The sequence below is a fragment of the Cinclus cinclus genome, chromosome 10, assembly GCF_963662255.1.
Source record: "Cinclus cinclus chromosome 10, bCinCin1.1, whole genome shotgun sequence".
Taxonomy (NCBI): Eukaryota; Metazoa; Chordata; class Aves; order Passeriformes; family Cinclidae; genus Cinclus; species Cinclus cinclus.
This window is the reverse complement of record NC_085055.1, coordinates 8,420,673-8,439,570: the sequence shown is the minus strand read 5'-3', so window position 1 is coordinate 8,439,570 and position 18,898 is coordinate 8,420,673. Positions and strand designations below refer to the sequence as shown.

The window sequence follows — 18,898 nt, the reverse complement described above, 5'->3', positions numbered from 1 at the left end:
GCACCGGCACCGGCAGCAAACCCTCCCGGAGCAGGGGCACCCTCGGGGCCTTGGAGCATCACAGCGTGTGTCAGGGCATGAACAGGCAACAGACTGCAGCCCCGGGCAGCATTAAAAGCTAGTGAGGTTTTGCTATTTTGTGACTAGACTTTGTAATTACAATGTGAAGAGCTTAGCCTATTTTTTTTATTTTCCATAGAAAATCTCAAGAAAGGTTATTTTTTCTTTTTTTAATGCTTCATACCTCACTTAAAGCATGTGGAAGAGCCTACACACGTGTGAAGCCTCTGCATCGTAATTCTGGCTGGTGAAGAATCAAATCCAGGCTATTGAGATTGTTATGCTCTAGTGATGCTGCTGTGCAGGAAAAACAATGATTTAAAAAATCAGCCTAATTCTTTTTTGAGATAGGTCGTATTAACTGCTTTATAATAAAAGCCACAGGGACGCTCAACAGCCTGCAGCCAAGAAAAATCGATTTCACTAAAGTCAGACGTGGTAATTTTACTGACAAAAACAAATATAAATAAATGAGAAGACAAGAAGAAAAAGAGTGAACATAGGAAAGAAATGTCATCTGTGGCCAGGAGTACACTGATATTTGCAATAATTAAGGGGTTTGTATGTGCCCATAAAGCCTTTTTCCAGTTGCCACTAGATCTGTAAAACCATTTGTTCAAAACAAAATCAATAAAATATTGTTTCTGAAGCTTTTAGATATTGTATCATCCCTAGAGATCCTGGATAATTTCTCCATTTAAAGAGCCTTCCAACAAAAAATTATGATTTTTGTCACAGTATCCTAGCATCATGCAAGTTGATTAAAATGTATTATTTTATCATTATAAATAAAATATGAAGTATTATTTTATTTTTAGTGGGATCAAAATAATATTGAAATATTGTGTGGAATTATATTCACAGAAACTATGTTCACATTTTCAGTCTGCAAAACTCTTACAAAAACAAATTTGATATAAAGAAGTAATTTAATTGCTTCAAAGATTAAAATAAGCCAAAAACTGATGTGTGAAACATATCAACTGAGCCAGAAATAATTCCTTTTCAATCCTACATTATGAGAAAATTCAATGTATTTTGGTTTCATTCATTTCATAGTAGAAAAATGTCCAAAATCGGATAGTTCTTGAAAAATCATAATATTCAAATTCTAGCTAATTCTTATTGCAGTAGGAGCTCTAGGCTGCATCAGCATTCCATTTTTTATCAAGTCATTGAATTATAGCATCTTTTTCCCTTGGGAAGTTTCACCTTTGCCAGCTCGGGTTTCTCTAACACAACCAGTGTGTTCTCCTTCCCTGGACAAGAACTGCTGATCTGCCATATCCCCATATCTGGGATCCCAGGCACTGCTCCATGCCCTCACACAGAGCACCCACGGCTGCCTTTAGTGAGTCAGGGAACAGAGCACTGGGGCAACAGCCTGTCACACTTCAGGGATTTTCAAAATGCTGGGTTTGTCCCTCTTTTCAGTTAATCACCACATTTCTCACTGCTGCACAGCCCTTTTATTAACTGTTTGCATGTTGATTCTATTCTCACTGTGGCTCCATCAGTTTAATGACACTACTGAGACTTTTATCAACATACACAACCAGATTCTTTCCCTAAAGGAGTACTGGGGAAGAAATCAGCTTCATTAACTGCTAGCCACAGCCAAGAATACCTCATTTCACTCAGTTCTTTTTCTTGACTATGACTCCTTACAACAGTAAATTGAACAGCCACAGTGAGTGAAGATAAATGGAGTGGAGCTAGTGTGAACATAAGCAGGGAAACTGGAAAGTCTGGATGCACAGTTCTGAGCATTCCATTTGGATACTGTGTAGCCTGTTCTGCAGATGAAGCTCAGAAACGACATCTGATTCAGTAATTTCCCTAACTTGGATCTGGGATTTGTGTTCAAAGACTTCTCTGATTTAAAAGTAAACACCAGAAGTGGTGTTTTATCTGAGCAGTAACTGTACCTCTAGCACAGATCAACAAAGCACCAGTGGTCAATGCAGAGTCATGAGCATTTCCTCTATTTGCTGCGGCCACTCCAGCACAGAGTCCATACCCAGTTTCAGTGTCACCTGGGCCCCCACCAGTGTTTACTATAATAGAGTCCCGGTACTGATGTCCAAGATTAAATTCCTGAATTACAAGAAGGAGTCTGAGATTGTATAGTTTCTGTGTTTCCTTTGTCCTCAGGACATACCTGGATACTGCAGCACTCCCATATGGCATTGATATCATTAACAGCTGGTAGCATTTAGTCATCAGGACTTCAAATCCTGCCGCTGATTCAGCACCTTTATGCCAATCTGTCAGTGGGCCAGCACTGCAGCATTCGCCCTCCAGCACACCCACATGGGCAGCCTGACTCCACACAGTGACTCTCAGAGACAGGACTGCAGGAAATCCTCTTAAAAACATACCCAGGTCGTGCTGAACCTCTCCATCTTCTGGCCTGATCTCAGCTTCCAGCCAATGTGAGCAAAGCTGGGCAGTAACACACCCCGTGTCCCTCCAGTTACACCCTAAGTGCTCCTCACCTCTTCCCAGGACTCTGAACTGTTACGTGCTGCCTGTCCTTGTCCAGCAGAAGACAGGCCAGTGACACAAAGAATTCCTTCGCCCAGTACTGGAGATGAGAAGCAGATGGATTTGGGCAGACAATTCCCAATTCACTTTTCAATTTTGTTTAACAGTTTTTCAACACTTACTGATCTTATAATATCCATTAATAACTTGTTATCTAGGCAATGTCCAGCTGAAATGTGGTCTGATGTTTATTTGAACAAACATTCCAATTTCACATGAATGTTTTTTATTCGGGCACAGATAAATGATGGTCAATGACCTCCAGGACAGTTGACATTTTTATCTGATATTCTCAAGCTTTACCTCAGAATATAGGTGAGGGACCATGAATGCAAAAATAGGAATATTCAAAGGAAAGAGAAGATTTTAAAAAGCAAGACCCAGACATCCAAATTCTTATGATGGGTTTTAAAAACAATGTTTTTATAAAATAAACTAAATATAAATTCTATTTGTGTGACTTCCGAACCTACTATTGCACACATTTCATAGTTAAGCATTTTCTTCTGCATCTGAGATGTAGAACTCCCTCTGACTCCACTCTTAACATCAAATTCTTAACCTCACCTTTTCCCCAGCATCTCAAGCCCCTCTGCAAAAGGGTCAGTCTTTCAACGTATCCTTACAGTCATCATTTACAATTAAACTGTTTGGTTTTTTTCTAAAAAAGCAATTTGCAGCTAAAGACACTGAGGACAAGACAAGGAATACTGACACCCTTTTATTCCCTGCATTAGTCCATGAGGCCTCCTAAGCAACAAGACTTCTGTAACGACATTGTCAACTAGCTCACTTGACAGTTTGTCCCCTCCAAACAGCTTTTGAACTTAAGGTCTCTTGGAATGAAATTTGATAGACAAGGTGATGAAACTTCCACAAATTTGATAAAAAACAGGTGACTGGTAAGGAAAATAAGCTGCAGGAAGAGAGGGGAAGCTGGAGCTGGAGCTGCTGCTCTGAAAACCATAACCAAAGCAAATTTGCCTAACATTGCATTTGTATTGGGGGCATCCTGTTTACACTCAGCAGATAAAAATAAGACATTTCACATGTACATTTTTCCCATCTTACTTGGGGACTTTCCTGTTATGTGCAGAGCCACCCCAAGAACTACAAATCTTTTTTGATTTTTTGCATCAAGACCAATAACGTCTGAAGCTCTGGGGAATTTCAGACTGAAAAAAAGAGAAGGTGGCCCAGAATTCACCTCTAAGCAACTGGAGCCACACGTGTCTGTGTTAGCTGGGCTCTGGCTTGAGACCAGGAACAGGAGTGGCTGCAGAGCAGCTCAGTATGAGATGGGAAAGGCCTTGCTGCCTGCACAACCGTGGCCAAGCTGTGCCTTGTGGTGACACCAGCCTGGGCATGAAGCAGAGAACAGTCTGCTCATAGCAGCTGTGCTCCCAAGAAACCAGGGATGTCTGTAAATAGTTAAAGCTGTACTTCAGGAAAGGAGGAATTGGTTATTGCATATCATCTCCTTTATGTGTCAGCTCTCCTTTCTCTATCCCTCCAGTTTAAAGTTATATTTATTACACATTTCATACACTGTTTTTTAAGCAGGGAAGATAAGCCTCTTTTTGATGTGTTCTCCCAGTGCTCTGGAGAGGTTTAGAACGGATGCTTATTACCATACCCTTAAAGTTTGGATGTGGATCACCTCTAACTGTTGCAAGTCAAGCCTTGGTAAAAGTCATAAATGAGGTTTTGATACACTAAGCAAGAGAAATGCCATGTTTGGATAAATATTTCTATTCCTTCCAGCAATCTGTTTACAGAGACAGCTTCATTAAAGCAACACACAAAACTTAAAAGTAATAAATATAAAAACAAAGTAAGTTTTTAAAAAGATACCAAACTGAAGGAGAAGTGATAAAAATACATTATCCTGACTTAAGTACAACCCGTATTTAATTAACTACTCTTACTGTGCCTGGAGTTCTTGTCAATGCTGCACTTTAAGAATAGAGTCCAATCTTTCTTTTCCAAAGAAATCAAGGACAAAACTCTCTAGAGTGGGAACAGAATCTTACATTATGTCCACAGTCAGTTTTGCAGGAATTGCACATTTTCCACTGTTTATTCATACTGTTTCAATTTAATACATAAAATATACATAAGCTATGGTCAAAAAATGATGAGTGTCACAATGAACAACCCCAAATAGAACAGGAAAAAAAGAACAATCTGCAAACAACAGACGGCTGAGGGAATTATGCTATAAATCACCTAATCTAATGCCTTTCTTCAGTATCACTGCCCATTTGAAAAAATTAACCAGTATTGTAATAAATGAATTGGGGTGAAATTTGGAACACAGCAATAATGGGATTTTTTTTTTAGCTGATGAGATATATTTCAAATGTCTTTGATTATTTACACAACATTTATTTTACTGGCTTTTTTTCCCCATCTTCTGGAAGAGATTCTGAGTAATTATAATGAAACATTATAAAACCAAACCAAAAGAAATCCCTATTTCATCACAACAGCTGTACATCCAGCCCAGTATCCATCTCTCCCAGTGGCAAAAGACAATTGTGTTTAGAAGAAGCTTATGACCTGCCCCTCACTGCAAACCATTCCCCTTGTACTTTTCCAGTGTCCAGAATCATTGCACCAGGGACCTTAAAGCGTACTCTTGTGCTGAGTCCTACTAGTATCCAGGTAAGGACCTGCTGCCCATGGATTTTCTAAGCAATTTCTGCCCCAGTGACAGTATCTACATCCAGACCGTTCTGTGGCAATAAGTTCCACAACTATTTTTAACCATTTTAAACTTACTCATGATGATGTTAGGTGCCCCTGGTTCTAATATTGTAAGATGCTCTGTTTAGCTTATCTATTACCAGAGAACTGTTAAATGTGTCCTGAACTATGAACAAAATCTACTGCTTCAGTTCAGTTCTTTTTAAAACATGATTTCTTAGACAACAGACATGCTAAGTGGTTTTTTTTAAATGAAGATTAATGAAATGAGACAATTAAGGATGATTATTCACTGTATTTCTGAAAGTTTCTCAAAAAAAAAAAAGTAAAAAACCCTTCATGGTCAAACACATAAATCCAAGTCATAGAATCATAGAACGCTTTGGGTTGAAAGGGACCTTAAAGATCATCCAGCTTCCAGCCCCCAAGCCACTTATACAGCCAGCACCTTTTCTGTGAGAAGCTAACCCAAACTTCACATCAACCCTGATTTGGAAAATTCCTGATCTGAGTCTGACCTTGTCATTTTGGACTTATTTTGCAATTTTGTATTTTCTTATTCAGTGTTTGAATTTTGTATTCCATCTTCAGCCACTCCCTGACAAACAATTACGGCCTTTTCAGAATGTCTTAAACTATCCTGAATCAAAGATTTTGAATTCAATGAAACAACATCTCATCCTTTCTGTTTAGGAGAGGATATTGGCATATCCTTGAAAGGTATAAATCTTACTAGGTTCTGCATTATTTTATTAAATACAAAAAGAAAAAATACCAGCAATTCTCTAAAGAAGTCTATGAAGGCTACCACAGCCAAAAAGCACACAGAACTGCTAGGGCTGAGAATGCAAAGGCAGCTTTATGTAACTCTTGCCATACCTAGATTACATGGGCATTAAGCCAGTCAGTCCCTTTCTGAGCACCACTCTGAAATGATGTAAAAGTGATAGAAATCTGCTCTAAATTTTCCTGAATTGGAGGAGTAGCAGGTACTCACATAACAGCTACAGACCTTGCAGACTTACAGACCAAGCCTGCAGTGCACCTTGAGCTATATTCCTTTTCCACATCTGAATGAATTCCTTATTTCCGTTTCACTAGTTGCCTGGTGGCTAAGGATCTACAGAAACAGGGATATAGATATAGCCATAATTTAACCACAAATATTTCAGCATATTTTCAGTTCAACTGTTTAAATAGTAAACAGAAGACCAAGGTTGTGTAATATCTGCACACATAAACTGGACCTTCTTACTGCCAGGCTCAGCCTTAGTTAGAAGTAAGTACTTTCCAGGGTAAAGCACCATTGCACAATGCCTGCTTAAAGAATCACGAGCAGGCCCTTTGGTAGGATGGGTAGTACAGAGAGTATTATAAAGCCTACTTTCCTCAAAATCTGCTCAATCACTATATAATCATTTACTTGCTGTTTGCAAATGTTAATCCAGGGTCAAGGTAATGGCTGTCTGACACGACACTTAAATTTATATAAAACCATGCCCTTTTAGCATTAATTTATGACTTTGGTGGGCTGCTCTGATTTAAAAGCAGGCTGGCTTTATCAGGGCATGGGCACAAGTGATCTAACACTGCAAACAAAATGCTGCTTCTAGCTTCAGCTTTTTTTCTAACAGTACTGCAGTGCTCTAATGCCCAAAATGAAGCAAGCATTACACCTGCAGACTGTAACACCATTGAAACAGATGCAGGAGTGGCCCTGGATTTGGTCAACAGACATCGCAGAGATGGTTATGTTTTTGGTTTATTCCGTGTTGCTGATGCACATGAACTACATTTAGTAAGTATGAATTTAAAGGCTGATTTACACAAGACTGTGATTTTTAAATAATGAGCCAGGTCATTAAGAGCTTATGTTTATTGCTTTTACTAGAATGATGTTGATGCAATCCAATGAATCAGCTGTGATTTACACCACCTCAGTATTGATTTGTGTATGATTTATTGCACATAAGCTTGCTTTCAAACAATGCTGAATGGCTTCCCTTCTCTTGGTCAGCAGGATGCTTGCATAAGCGATGCTCTGAACAGCTTTATATAACTCTGGAAATTAATCTGTCCTGTCTGCTGTCTGGTTTCAGATATTATACTCAAAATTTACCTTCAGAAGGTTTCTTTAATCCATGGATGTCTAACATTAATTAGACCAATGTATCCTGCAAGATTGGTATTTTGTTAACTTAATTTCAGAGATAGCTGAATAAACTGGTGGACAAGGAAAAAGCCAGAGGAAGTCAAAGGAGTTGCTACTCTAAAAAACAGGGGAGGGGCTGGATAGGGAATCCCTGTCAGTCATTCCCTATTTCCTTCTTATTACTATTTCTGTTTCCTAGATAAGATACATAAGCCTTTCTCAATGACTGCCAAAATGCCAAAACAAATCAATAGCAGAAAAAGCAACAGAATAAAAATGTCTTCAACTGGTAGCTTTTAGCTGCTTGACTATGAAACTGGTATCCAGGCACACATGGACTGTCCCAGAAGTCTTAGTATGACAACAGAAAAAACAGGCTAGTTTTTGATGGAGCTGCTTAGTACTGCCTGTAAGGACAAGTACAGACTCAGAAAGTGACCCAAAGCCCAGGTTGTTACAGGTCTTCAGGTACACCTGCAAAAAAACCTGATGGGTTATTTTGCATTTCAAAACAAGGATGCAGCAAGTTATACCATTGGGCTTTACACAGTAGCCAGGCAGTTAAAGAGCTTCATCTAGGAAGGATCTCTTCTGCAATGAGAGATTTAAACCCTGAGGTCTCCTGTCCTTGAAGAATTCTGCTGCCATGCAGCTATGTGTATGCCACCCCTCTGAAGTGGTACCACTAGGCAGCAAGACATGCAAAATGCACTGGATGAATGACAAAAAACAAAGTTGTATCTAAAAAGAAAAATCTCAGTGTTTCTACATTTTAAGCAACTATTGACTATATTAAGTAAAACCATAACTTGGAATATGGACTAGTGCTGAGGATTCACACTTCCAGATGAATGCTACAAGCACTAGACTACCACATTTATGTTTTGCTTTGTACCCATGACAAATTTTGCCATCTTTGCAGTTCAGAGCCACAGCCTAAGCTGTCACACAGTGTCTATAAGAACAGAAAAGAACTTCTCTCTATCTGACTGCTGAAGAATCCTCCCTTGAAGCTCTCTGTACTTTCTCAGACCCAAAGCCACCAGATGTGACCTCCTGTACACTAATCATGTACACTATTGTGCAAGAACTCTTTTTGGTTCCACTGCCAAGACAACATTAGGAATATGTGCATGGTAAAAAAAACCCAACCAAACAAAAAAAACCCCACATTATTTTTTGTTTCTCCTAGAAAAGTGTGCAACAGGTTTACTACATCAGCCCCCTCAGAAACCTAAGCAGAGTAATTCCAGACAAATCTCTTCTGGGCTTACACACGAGTTCTAGAACCATAAGATACTCAAGTATCCACCAAAAAAAACCCCCAAAACAAACAAACAAAAAAACAAACAGCAAACAACAACAACAAAAAAACAAACAAACAAACAAAAACCCCAAACAAACAAAAAATCCAGTTCTGGATTTGTGCAGAACTGTAGTGAGCAAAATGCTTTTAAAACAACTAAGAAGGCACCATTTTTTCCCCCCAAGATCTATTGAGCAGATGAACAGAAGAATTTTCTACTGCATATTTGGATGTAGACATTTAACCCCATTTTAAAATTAGAGACAATGCTAAGATATACAAATATTGCAAAAACAGTGTTTAAGATGACAATGGTGGATTGCCACTAATGAAATTACACTAGACTGCAACAATTATTTCACAAGGTCTCATCTATACAGATACACTCTGAGACAGGTACCTGAATGGATGGAATTTCACAGTGAAGGGCTTTGCATGATTTTATCTAAATGACAAAATAAAATACATATGCACTTATTCTAAATGTCCATACAAAGGCTGAATAAAGTTTAAATAATCCATTCCAAAACTGTTTCTGTGGGTCACAGAAAATTCTTGACACCACATTCCATTACACTGCCAGCCAAATTCATATTTTAATTCTTCTAATCCTATTGGCTCAGGAGATAGAACATACTAGAAGAGTTTCAGAGTTAAGGATTCTGATTGGGATTATTAGACTTTTGTTGCATCACTCCCTGAACAAACTGAGCAGGAAGCAAAGTTCTGAAAGCGTACCTAGTCACTAAGGCAATTTGAAATGGATGTAGATACATAACTGGCTGCCTAGACAACTAATGTCCTAATAGAACAGTATGTTCTATGGGAAAATCAGACAGAGGGAATGGCAACCTTTTAACACTGGCATTTTCCCTACTTGAATGTCAGATTAACAACAGACACTTCTCACAGGTTATCAACAAAAGGATAAGAGGCAATAGTTTTAAATTGCAGGAAGGGAAATTCTGACTATATATAAGGTTAAAAAAATCATGGAGGAAGTTGTTAAGTACTAGAATGGCCCAGAGAGGTTGTGAGATGTCTATCTTGGTGATACACAGAATGCAGTTGAAACTTTGAAGTTTCAGCTTTGCCTTGGGCAAATGGCTGGGCAAGATGACCTCCAAAGGTCCCTTACAGTCTGAACTCTTCCTATGTTTGTCAGCTCTGAGAAACCTTAATAGAGAATTGGGGAAGCTTCATTAAAGATTAAACATACAGACCTCAAAAAAAGTGTCTGTGAGATCAAACTTCTTGTCTACAAACTCTTTTTCATTTGTGCTTCTCTTCCAGGGAAATTCAACAGTCCTCTACTTAACTTTGGATGTGCTGGAAACTGAATGCTCTGTCTTATCCAGAAGACACTGGGAGTCCTGTGAATACAGTGACACCTATCCAATGGCAAGCACTGGCACTTGCACCAACTCATACACCAATAATACACTACCTTGATGTTCATCTGAACTGCCCAGAAATTTGTGTCACAAAATCTCCAAGTGAAGACTGGGCTTTAGTATAGCTAATTCTAAACCAAAATCTATCTAATTCTAGAATTGTTAAACATATGCTAAAGATTTGGGAAAGAATTGACCCTTCAAATAAGTATAGCTTTATTTAACTTGCTGTCTCAAAGGAACTATACTCCACATTCCACTGCTTGTAGCAGAACTTATATTTTAAGGGTAATTTGCTGACAACTAAAGGGCACTAGAAATTATTTTTTAAGCATGTTTCTGGTATATGAGCCAGAAATACCAGTGGTATACTTTGTCAGTTTCCTGTAATAGCATTTGAAGTGTGACAATGAGAAATATTGGTAGTGTCAGTATATGAAAGATATACAGCAGTATTTGTCCTTTCTCTTGCATTCCAATGATGAGAACTCCCAGTCCAAAACTTTTGTTGTGATACTATGACAAAGGATAAAGCAGAAAGGCCAGGAGGAGACAAGAGAAAGCATTTTGTTTCTTAATGGAGAAAAGGAGTGGATTAAAAGGTCCATCCACTTTTGACAAAGATTTGGGTAACCTGGAATTCCAACTTTCCCTGCCATCTTGTCTTATCCTACCCTAAATAAGTATCAGGATGACTAAGAAAGCTGGTTCAGTTTTCCACTGTCTACTCAATTGTGCAGACTGACAATTAAAATAAAGTCTCTTGTAGAGAGAGATCCCATTTTATCTGAAGACAAATTTTGAGTGGTACCTGATCAAACATTCCATTAATGGCCACATCTGTTATTCTTAGAGGTACTGCACATTAAAAGGAGGTATAATTTCTATGATCGCCTACATCCAATTAAATCCAGGGAAAATAACATCACAATCATGTATTCTTTTTCCTCTCAGGACTTTGGGCAATGTAAGATTATCACATATACAAACCATCTGCTGAAGAAACCTCAACTATATGGATTTAATTGTACATTAAGTCCAGGTAAAATAACCACTGCTGTATGCCAATGCATACATCAAACCAGCCCTCATACCAAAGTCTGTACACTACCAGTGTCTGAAAACCATAACAGATTCATTCATCTGCTTGTAATTCATATTTTAGATAATTCAAATGGAATGTTAAGAATGAGTAATAGAATTAAGGTTACCCTACTCCTCTAAACCAGACTTTATTGATGTCAGATGATATCACCATTCCAGTCCACCAAAATATGATAATGAATATCAGAACAAACGTAAACTTGGGAAGACTGCACATTTTGGGTGGTAAAATTCTAGGGTGATTTATAAGAATATCTATTTTCATGGGTTTGGGATTTTTTCACATTACAGGACAAACCCATATTTGTGGAGCAAGGGACAGGTATTTCACTTCCAAGGAAATGCTGCATTTAAGTTTCTCATTATGAGTTCACATTAAAGGCATGGGTACACTCACAAGAGTATTAATATCCACTGCAATATTAGTAAATTATATTTTTTTCACAGTTCCATCTGACTTAGTAGAGTGCAAAGATTGTCCTGTGAAACTTGAAGCCTTAGAAGTCACTGAGCAACATAAAGATATTGCTAAAAAGGCCCTGAAGAAATTCAACAGTGAAGGTAACCACACAAACAACTTTGCTGTGGACAAAGTCGAAAGAATTTTAAAGATGGTAAGTGGCATTTTTTCCTAGAATTACTTAGAAGTGACACAATTTTGTGAGCAACTCCAAGACCACGAGCAACTCCAAGACCACGACCAGGACTCAAACCCTTCTAGGATCAGATCTCAGTTCAAGGTCCTACTTTAGCAAAGACTTGTTATCATCTTCAATTTAGGTGTGTGAAAGCAAAAGGATTTCTCATTTGCTAAAGAACTATGGCAGTGTGATGGCATTCAGAATTCAAGGCCTACTTTGTGTACCTATTTTAATTTTGAATGCCTATTTACCTGTCATGACATACATGAGTTTATTTACTACTGAGCAGGCTTTGAGATGGACAGCCATGTATTATCACAATCACACATTTTGTTGGTTGCAGACAGATAATTTTTTACCCTTAGAATATTTAGCACATGGGTACAATGAACAGTGAAACATGCTCAGCATCATTTTGACTCTTGCTGCAGAGCAAAGTAGCACTCTGAGGATTGGAGGTGAATTTGCACTGTAACTCTTGAAGAACTTCTGGGTCTGGTAAATATCTACATATCTAAGTGATGTCAACATGAAGACTTATCCTTTGGGTGATTTGAAGTATATTTATAACAAAATCTCTTGTTGATAGATACTGGAGACTTAAACAGCACAGGATCATTCTGCCAGCACATGTGTCAGCTCAGGACACCTCTGTAATTAGGTCCCATGGCTCCCACCACAATACATGTTGATCTTGGAAACTGCCTAAATGATAGCATGCCAAACCCACCTCCTTGCAGCTTTTAATATCACTCAGAAACCTGACAGTGTCCTGCACTGTAGTCCTGTGCGCAATGTATCCCTACTGCCATTTAAAAAGGGATTGTTTTCACATTGCCTGGGTTCATGTGTTTCTCCCCAAAGACTTTGTTTTCACACTTCACCATCTTCAGCTACAGCAACACTTCACATTGTACTACTGATTTTAACACTCAGAAACTATGAATTACAATAAAAAAACATACATACCATAAAGTATGTGCATGCACTTTTAACCAATTTAGTTAAACTAGTGAAACTCATGTGTGCACACATGCTAAGGACACCTTCAACACAGACTTGAAATAAAAGTACTGCTATAGTTGGAAATTAAAATGAAACACCTCTTTATGGATTTTAATAGGATCACAAAGGCTTTCCCCCATGTTCATAAGGAGTAAAGCCCTCTCCATAACTAATGCCCTTGGTAACAGAGAAAGCAACACTCTCACACAACTGGCAGAATTTCACCTCAAATTAACATCAGCACTGTAATACTATGCACTCTCATCTCTGGAAAGGGATGGTTGCCATCCAATAGATAGATCTCTTTACTTTCACAGGAATAGCAGTTCAGTTTAGGGAGAAGACTCTAAGGACACCACTTCCTAAAAACACAGGCTGTAAAAGTAACAGATTTTATAACACACACATACTAAACAAGGAATTAAATCAAGTGTTCCTGAAAGCTGTTAAGGGTGTGAGATATAAATTATCTAACCTATTTCCCTTGCTGACTATGTGTATGTGCATGAACATTTAAACAGGACAGGTAAGGAAAGCATGAGGTAGATGGGATTTTGACAATAAGATGACATACAGTTGCTCTGAAAATTGCAAGACTTTAAATACACCTAGTTACCACTTCTTCTTTGACCTCTTGGTTTCAGACTGCCTCCCGTGAAGGTCACATTTTAGGATTCTCTATAAAAGAGACCAACTGTTCCAAATCTATGCAGGAAACAGATCAGGCATTGGAATGTGATTTTCTGCATGACTGGCACGCTGTAAGTAAAGTCTTAGAATGAGAAGTGATATGATGGGTGGTACCAGGAAGATTCTACCAATATATTTTCAAGCGTTCATTATAAGCATGTACCCAAACTCAAAACCAAAAATCCAGCATGTCTAAGCCCAGATCCTAATTTTACAGCTGCTCCTTTATCTTTTATAAGGAAACAGTCTGAACTCTTGAATCTTCATGTAACTGGAATCTAGAATGCTAGAGGCCTAGAGTTTTTCAGGTTGTATCTGGCTTTTTGCATTCAAATTGTGTCCAATCCCTAGCAAATCATTCACGCCCATAAAAACTTTTACACCAATATGAGTCATAGAACCTGAAAAAAATACATGTCTTATGTCATCCCAGTGAGTTCAGGGTCACTTTTTTCTCTGCTGCAGAGGAATGGAGAGTGGAAAAATACAAGCGCATCTGCAGAAAACTATCAGAGTATTCTCTTCACCCCCTTTTTCCATTACTACAATAATCTACACCAAATAAACAGCTAGGCAAGATCTCACAATTTCAGAAGAAATTATTCCCCAGAAACTAAGTTGAAATAATGAAATAAAACATGGAAAAAATAAAATATGTAAAACTTTTGGTTTATATACATCCATCACCTTCTCTGGCTTTTTTATATTCCAGAAGACTGGAAAAGTTGGTGAATTAACTGGTAAGAGAGCAACAAGTTCACTAGAACAAAGCACAAGGCAGATGGCTATAGAGGGCCTGAATTCTGTTCTCAGTGCTGCCATTGCTGCTGTTTGTGTATAAAATATCATTACCATTTGTAGTCACTGATTGTAATGGGCTACTAATGGCCCAAACAAATATCAAGATAAAGCATCCAGTACAGTGAGCACACACAGAACCCATCACTTGAGTTATGTGCTCTTTCATATGAGCAATTCCACATACAATGACTGGACAGGAGGAAAAAGTCACAGCAAACAGGATGCTAAGGGAAGTAATTAAAAAAACTTACAACAAACTGCTTTTTAAAAAAATAAGTGGAAGAAAGCTCTGCCTTGAGCTTTGTCTGAAGCAGCATAACTACATAGTGCCAGGTTTTGAGAGCTTTGAGCAGAAATACAGAATAGTCCAATCTGAACATATGTTTGACAAGCAAAGACAGAGAAAAAAAAGGAAGAAAAATCAGACACCTAAGGGTATTCATTTTGGACACATTAGTAGCTGGCCAATTTCTTAGACACCAAAAGGGAAGCAAGATGCAGAGTAGTAGCCCTCTAGATACACATGACAAAATACATCTAGAGTACATCACAGTTAAGAACCCTCAAAAATGGCACTTATTTTAATAATTATTAATCGCTGACAAGCATTGATTGGAAGGCTCAGGAGCTGGGTAAGTTACATGAACCCAGGTGTCAAAGGAATAGACTAACTTGTAAAATGTTGAATATTCAGTAGTTTGTATTAATTCAATCACAAGAACCCAGATGTGCATTTTGGGCTTTTTCCTTGTCTTTTGCCTAGCACACTGGATTCTGCAAGGCAAGAATCATCAGTGATGCAGATGAAGCTGATGGAACAGATATAAGCTGTGAAATCTACCATCCCTGGGTATGTACTCAGTAATGGACACATTTCTGGCTGCATCCTCGTGCAGGTTACAGCAACCTTGCTCAGTCCAGACTGGCAGATCATAACATGTTATAACATGTTATAATCATAACATTCATGCCAATTTTCTATTGCCTGGGTGTGATGCAGCATGTCAGGGCAGACTGACCTGCAAGTCCTAGGTCGATCAAAAGACAAATCAGAATTGAGCTGTCCCTACTACTCCTTCCAAGTGTGTCTTCTCTCAGTTCAATCATTTGACTAAGTATAAATGAGTAGAGACTGGCAAACAAGTTCAAAGAAATTTTAGAAAGCAAGAGGAGGGGAGATGATTTTTATCATATTTGGTATTCCACTTTATATCACAACAGCTACTCCAGTGTGGATTTATTTTGTTTCAATCTATCACAAATATTCTCAGCTGGTTATATAATTTTGACATGGTGTACTGTTTCCAGCAGATTTTCAGTAACTTGGTATTTTATTATCTACTTCTTCTCCTCCGTTGTGAAAAAATGCAATTCTTTTCCTTAAAGATCATCAGAGTTACGAATGCAAACCTATTAACTCCCAACCTCACTCCTTCTCATCAATTTCCCTATAAACACCTGTTTAATACTTCCTCCCTGGTGTTTTCATAAACAGCACCATGGCTGTGGGCGAAGAGGGAAATATTCAGCTCTGGAACATCCACACAGACATCCCCATTATCATCATCATTCTGGCCACAGACATCGCCACAAGCACCACCACAGACATCATTTCCCCCCCTCTTCTCAGGCCAGACCTGAAGACCCTGAGCATAACCCCAAATCCAACAAGGAAGATCAAGACAGCAACAAAGGGCCTTCTTCTTCCCCTCCTCTCTATGATGAACCAGACCACCACCATCCTACTCCACCTTCTCAGGGAACAGATCATGACCACCCTCCTCACCACCATGGACCACCCTGTCCCCCTCCCCATGGACTAGAACATGACCATCCTCCTCACCACCATGGATCACCCTGTCCCCCTCCCCATGGACCAGAACATGACCACCCTCCTCACCACCATGGACCACCCTGTCCCCCTCCCCATGGACCAGAACATGACCACCCTCCTCACCACCATGGACCACCCTGTCCCCCTCCTCATGGCCCAGGTCACCATCATCATCCTCACCATCACAGACCACACTGTCCCCATCCTCCAGGACACCCTCCTCATCACTATCATCGCTATCACAGACATCATCACAACAAGACAAGCATACCAGGAAAGTATTTTCCATGCCATGTACCAGGAGCTGTCTATCGCATCCCAGTTCTAAATCAGCAGGATTCTCTCACACCTCCCACTGCAAACTTTCCTGAAGTATCCCAATGCAACCTTCACTTTTCCAGCACTGGCTCAAAACCAAAGGAAACAGCAGAAGTTCCAGCCTTTCCAGATCACCCTACACAATCAAAATCATGCCCTGGAAATCCCAAACTTGACCTTCCAAAAATTTTGCCTTTATTTCCTCGTAGCTTTGTAACAAAAAATTCTCCTATATGACCTCAGAGAAAGATGTTCCTGGCTCAATAATTTCAGGGCAATCACAGTCCTATAGTCAATGAAAAAAGCACATGGAGAAGTGGGAAAAGCATTCAGTTTCTAGGAAGGAGAATCACAGAAAAGAATCATTAAGTATTTCAACATGCTTCTTCATCCTGGCTATCCCAAGCTCCACTGTAACTGAAAGGCTCAAAACTCTGAGTCCCTCTGATAATGTGAATGGGTTAAAAATAAAAGAAAACAACACTCAGAAAACAACGCTCCTTCAGTTCTAACAAAAAGGAAAATTCCCTAATAGTGCAAATTGCCATCTAAAATCTTTCATTTTTTCATCATTCATAATTATAATGTCCTTCTCCAAGGAATCTGACCTAGATGAAATTTGACTGTTTTTCATAAAAAGTAATCCATGACACTGCACTCATGCTTTATGCAGATTTAAAGAAAATAAAAACATGCAACCGTTTTTTCCTGACAGCCTGTTTTGTTTGTTTTTTATTACACATAATTATCTATTAGATACTGAACTAGAAATTACATTAAACAATTACACTATTCCACACAGCAAGCTCTAGCATAAATTGACTAATGGTGTTTGGGTTAGCACTGTTATCTGGAAGAGGTTTGAGAACAGTTAATGACTTGCTGTCTCACTGCAGGGTGGCCTGCACAGGTGCTTCCATCGCTACAGCTGCTGGTGGTGATACATAGAAATATTGCAGTCAAGGACAGCCCTTCTCAAATAGTTCATAATTGCTCTCAGGGGAAGAGAAAAGCAGATGCATGTAATAACTCTTTCATGTAAATGTTTTCTTTATTGCTGAACCTTCCTCACTGGAAACCGAGTTGGGAGGAGCAGGAAGAAAGAACAGTGGTGCCTCTTTCTACACCATCCCCCTTCAAGGTCAAGTCCATTCAGACTGTCCAGGGACCAGCAAGCTCATTCAGAACAGCTATGTCGTAAGCAAGAATATGGGATTAATCTCAAAAAAGTTAGTAATTTGATCATCCAAATAGCTTTTTAATGGCATAAAGTGATATAGAGTGCAAGGGCCACAATGAAGAAAAAGAAACAAAATGATGACTCAGTGTGACTGAGGGAAGATTGACTAATTTTTAAAAGTCTCTCGTCATGTATGAACAAACTTATTTCTGGTGTAGTTTATCCACAATCTCCAAAATGCATTTTCTTCAATCAAAATTTGTAGCAAGTGTGGTGAGCTGGCCCTGACTGGGTGCCAGGTGCCCACTAAAGCTACTCTGTCACTGCCCTTCTCAGCCAGACAGGGGAGAGAAAATATAGCAGAAGTTTCACAGGTCAAAGTAAGGACAGAGAGATCACTCATCAAATATCATCACAGGCAAAAATGACCAGACTTGAAGAAATTGGTGTATTACTAATCAAACCAGAGTAAGAAAATGAGAAATAAAGCTATATCTTTAAAGTACCTTCTCCCCAGGCTTAGATTTACTCCTGATTTTCTGTACCTTCTCCCCCAGTTGGTGCAGGGGAATGGGAATGGAAGTTGCAGTCAGCTCATTACATGTTGCTTCTGCCCCTCCATTTTCCTCAGGACAAGGACTCCTTACACTCTTTCCTTGCTCCGGCCAGGGATCCCTCCCGCTGGAGGCAGTCTTTCATGAACTGCCCCACTGTAGGTCCTTTACACGATGTGCAGTCCTTTAAGAACAAACTGTTCCAGCATGGGCACCCTCACAAATCCTGCCAGCAAACCTGCTCCAGCACAGGCATCCATAGGGTCCCAGCCTCCACTGGGCATCCACCTGCTCTGGTGTGGGGTCCTCCATGAGCTGCGGGAGGATCCCTGCTCCACCATTGACCTCCAGGCACTGTAGGGGCACAGCTGCTTCACCACAGTCTGCTCCACAGGCTGCAGGAAGATCTCTGCTCCACACCCACAGCAGCTCCCCCCACACCTTCTTCATGGGCTATGGGGTTTGTATAGCTGTTTTTCTCATATATTCTCACTCTTCTCTCTCCTGTTCTTTGCCAGGTCCTTTTTTTTTTTTCCCCCTTTCTCCAGTATGTTATCCCAGAGGTACTACCACCAGTACTGATGGACTCAGTCTTGGCTAGAA

At 39.4% G+C, this 18,898-nt stretch overlaps 1 protein-coding gene across 1 annotated transcript; it reads left to right on the top strand.

The window, feature by feature from the left end:
* Window positions 1–6,916: 6,916 nt before the first annotated feature.
* HRG (histidine rich glycoprotein) lies at window positions 6,917–16,798 on the top strand. Its single transcript, XM_062499427.1, has 7 exons — window positions 6,917–7,114; window positions 10,068–10,175; window positions 11,123–11,210; window positions 11,720–11,886; window positions 13,563–13,679; window positions 15,173–15,259; window positions 15,905–16,798. Exons 1-7 carry the CDS (start codon window positions 6,917–6,919, stop codon window positions 16,796–16,798), a joined length of 1,659 nt encoding a protein of 552 aa, XP_062355411.1.
* The last annotated feature ends 2,100 nt before the right edge of the window (window positions 16,799–18,898 follow it).